Source organism: Asparagus officinalis, chromosome 7, assembly GCF_001876935.1.
Source record: "Asparagus officinalis chromosome 7, Aspof.V1, whole genome shotgun sequence".
NCBI lineage: Eukaryota > Viridiplantae > Streptophyta > Magnoliopsida > Asparagales > Asparagaceae > Asparagus > Asparagus officinalis.
The window spans coordinates 129,268,100-129,272,540 of NC_033800.1; the positions used below are offsets into that span (position 1 = coordinate 129,268,100).

A 4,441-nucleotide genomic window follows, 5' to 3' on the forward strand; every position below is an offset into this window, starting at 1 on the left:
AAAGTGAATCTGCGGTGACTCCGTAGGCTGTCATCTGAGGATGCGGGATCTGGGCGGTTTATTATAAACCCAATAAAGAGATCTGAGCCCTTCGTTGAAAATCCCATCCCCCAAAATCCCTACCCTTCTCTCTTCTTTCCCGCTCAGATCGCGCCATCACCGACCCCCTCCTCCTCACCACCGCCCGAAAGCGCCGCCGCCCAAGCTCGGCCAATCCCTCGACGTCCCCGTTCAGCGTCGCCGCCGTCCCCTTGCCCTAGCCATCACCTCCCCTCCTCCTCTCCAGCTCCCGAGATCGCCGCCGCTGAGCGTCGCCGCCGGGTCAGCGCCGTCTACTCCTCCTCGCCATCGAACTCACCCCTCGTCATCAGCCACGCCTCCGATGGCATTTGAGCTCAGCCCTCAGGTTCATCGCCGCCTCCGGAGCTCGACCAAGCCCTCGACGTCTGCCCTCATGGCTTCGAACAAATTGAAAGAGTCGACGTCTTCGAATTCTTCAAAATCAAAGCCTACCTCTTCTAAATGCAATAATCCTCCAACTTCGTAAGTAATTTGCCATGATATATTTAATTTTTAACTCTTTCTGAATTATAATTTTTGTTGTAAGCCATGATGTATAATGTTTGTGTTAATAAACTTGTTAATATGCGTCTTAATTTGCCCAAATATATTTAATTTTTAACTCTTTCTGAATTATAATTTTCTTGTAGGGCTAAGATAACACACTTGAGAATTCCGGCCAATTTGTGTTATTTTCGAGATTTAATTGATAAGCGAATAAAATTAGATGAAAGACACCTAAAAGCCCTACAGACGACACCTTTTCACAGCTTTCTCAATATACCCACATCCTTGAGCAATGAGCAAATAGCAATTGATTGCTTGATTCAAAATTTTAATCCTGATAAATGCTCATTCATGATTGGGAATAAAAATTGTGTGTTCGGTATAGATGATATTCACCGAATTACCGGATTGCCAAAGGAGGGAATTCCGATAAAAATGAGTGGGGCAGCGGCTAATACAATCTACACCTATTTTGTAAAGAATTATAAGAAAGCCGATGAGGAAAAGAAGGCGGTGATTTCGGGGAAGCGCGATAGAATGGCCGAGATGATTGTAGATATGATTAATGAAGACCCTATAATATGTGTGAAACTTATTGTGGCTTTCATTATCGGCTTCATATTATGCCCGCGGACATGTAAGACATGTCCCTTGTGGGCGTTTAGATATGCGGAGCAGTTATCAACTTTGCATAAATATAATTGGTGCCATGCGGTGTTCACTCTTCTTTGCAAAGAGATGAGTAAATCAAAGAAGTCTCTTAGTATGCGGGAATTAGGTCAGCGCTCAAATGCCGGGTACATGGGTGGTTTTTCCTCCGTTTTACTGGTGAGTTACATGAACATTATTTTGTATATCTTTTCATTTTGATAATGATTATTGTTTATGCACATGCTAATGTGTAGTTTCTTTTTTGTAGGTTTGGTTTTATGAAAAAGTAGGGGAATTAGAGTACACTTCAGATATTGAAAGGTTACCGCCGCTCTTTTGTGTGAAGAGTACTGGAAAGTGGAGGAGGACTACTATGAACAAATTATATAGAGTCCCGAAGTTGGTTACGGATAATGGCCAAGAGAATACTCCTCTTATTCATACGGCATCGCCAATAGTATTTGTACATATCGTTGCTCTAATAGTTCATTATTTTATGTCCCTTTTGTTAGTATCTATGTTTGCAACTATAGTATACGTACTAATACTAGCTTTTTTTGGTCAAATAGGAATCAAGGAAAGCTGAATTAATTTTCTTAATTGCGGAGAAGACGTACGAGTTGAATGAGCTCACTACAGAATTACGAGAATTAGAAGAGCGTAGTGCTAGATGCCAAAAAAAACCAAGGAGAAAGAGGATGACGGAAATGTAACTGAAGAAAAAAAATCAAAGAGGATATGGAAGCTAAGGAATATGAGAATTTGGAAGGAACTGGGGAAGCCGATTTATGTGATGACTTTGTGATGAGCGCAAGAGACGTGAGAATTTTAGAAGATGCTCGGTGAGTTTAGTTTTTTAAATTTTCTTGCAATTTTAATTTTTATATTTTCCATATAATTCTTGTGTAACTCTTTGTTAATTATATGCCTTCTCGACTCTATAGAGATGTTTCTCAAAAAGATGAAGGTGGTAATGAGAATAACAGAGAAACGCCATCTATCAAACGGGCTGTCGGAAAGAGGGAGAGGAAGGATGGACCCTCTGTTACTTCACCTTATATGCCTCTAGATCAACCAAAGGAAGGCACAAAGAAGAGACGTGTCATCCAGATATTGGATAGTCCTGATGGGAAAAAAAAGTACAAAAATGAAGAAGGCTTCATACCTACATCTAGAGACTATCCAGGTAAGGCACTGGCGTTTGATTATGAGAACAAATTAATTGAAGACTTTCTACAATCGAGAATGAACAGGTAACTGTTACTGACTTATTCTAATAATAATCTTTGAATTTACTTAATTCTAGTAGCAATTTTCTCACAATGTACTTGCATATAGTGATACGTACATTTGGAAGTGTGCCGAAGCAAGCGTATCTCGCTTAGATGCTTATATACTATTAACGGGAGGTGAACTCAGTGACGATGTAGGTTCTAAACAATTGTGTTATTGATTGTTTGATGTTGTATATAAAATAATTTATATTAACTATTTTATTCATTCATGGTAATTTTTGTAGGTGATCGATGCATTTGTTATTCGGCTTTGTAACAAGATTGAAACAACTGATAGTTATGATCGAAAGATACATGTCACAAGACCTTGGCTTGCAGTAAGTATATCCTTGTTTTTTTCACTAATTGGTGGATATTATTATTATGTTATCCCACAATGTTGACATTATTGCATCTTTTAGCAAGCATTTCTAGAAGGAAATCTTGAAATGGTGGCAAAACGAATGAAGGAAAATGTTTCTCAGCAGAAGTTCTTGGAGTGTGAAAGAATTCTGATCCCGATTGTCAGCTCCGGACATTGGCACCTGGTAGAGTTAGTGAGAGAGGAGACAAAATTCTATCACTACTCCTCAATCAACTCCCCCATTTATACCGCCGATGCTGTGAAATTTATAAATAAGTTTATGAGTTTCATTGAGAGTAATTGGGGATTGGGGAAATTGGAGCATCATGGTCTTGTGTCAGTTACCGTGCCACAACAAGGACCGTAAGTGTTTCATGCATTTCTAATTTAATTGTTCATTTTTTTGTTTCATTGTCATTTTCAATATTGTAATATTTTTCCCTTAAATGCAGAACGTTAGATTGCGGGATCTTTATGATTGAATTCATTAACAGCATTGTCGAAAAACGGTCGATAACAATTTCAAAAGGAGATTGTGCAAAATATAGAGCAATGTTTTGTGCTGCTCTTTTGTATGCACGCGATTCACCTTTTTTGTAAATATTATTTTAATTTTCTCCAAGGTTTTTGTTGTGTATTCAATGTTGTAAGTATGTTCATGTTGTTAATATGTTGTTAATTGTTTTGCGTGTACATTTACAGACAACTACGTTGTTGTTGTGTGTTGTAAGTATTTTCATGTTAAATGAGAAGTAAGCTAGGGCTAACATAGCCACCAGAGCAAAAACTTGTGATAGAAATAACGCCAGCCCGCAGTAGAACTAACTCGAGAAGGTATAGAACTAACAGGAGGGCAGCTAGAACTAACAAGTGTGAGGTAGGGCTAACATGGCCACCAAAACAAACACTTGTGCTAGAAATAACGCCAGCCCGCAGTAGAACTAACTCGAGAAGGGATTGAACTAACAGGAGGGCAGCTAGAACTAACAAGCGTGAGGGTAGGGCTAACATGGCCAACAGAACACACGAGAATGGCAAGAACTAACACGGAAACGGCTAGAACGAACATTAACCCAGGTAGAACTAACATATTCAATAGATCCAACACTTAAAATAACATTATTCACTTGCACTTGGCTATGAAGGTTACCGAGATATTATAGGTTTGACTGCATTCGTTGTTTTTGCGTAGTTCCCAAGGTTGAAGAGACAACTCACCTTGCAAAAGTGCAGTCCCAAGGAGGAGAGTTATGATAACCTGGTCCGGAACCTATCCCCACATCCCACGCGGCAACATCACCATCCCCAAAGCCTGTTCAACCCCAGGATAGTATTGATTACCTTTTCGGCGCAATCTTTTTCGGATCTCCCCATCGCCGACTCTCTGTAGACTCTTCCTCATTTATTTATAAACCCCATACTTTTACCCTCTCCCCTACCCCTTCAAGTTCCCCTGTATATATGGCGTTGTAAAATCATGGCTAGTTCCTGTACATCTGATGAAGATCATGGCCTTCCTGGGACGCACGCTGATGTGGATCTTGGATATCCCTCACGCTGATGAAGATGTTATCCCCATTGTCTT

General features: G+C 39.9%; 1 protein-coding gene across 1 annotated transcript; it reads left to right on the forward strand.

Annotated features, from left to right (window-relative positions):
- Positions 209-3,223, forward strand: LOC109847752. Its single transcript, XM_020416985.1, has 7 exons — positions 209-1,395; positions 1,487-1,681; positions 1,788-2,060; positions 2,163-2,471; positions 2,557-2,644; positions 2,738-2,830; positions 2,915-3,223. Exons 3-7 carry the CDS (start codon positions 1,957-1,959, stop codon positions 3,221-3,223), a joined length of 903 nt encoding a protein of 300 aa, XP_020272574.1. The 5' UTR covers positions 209-1,395; positions 1,487-1,681; positions 1,788-1,956.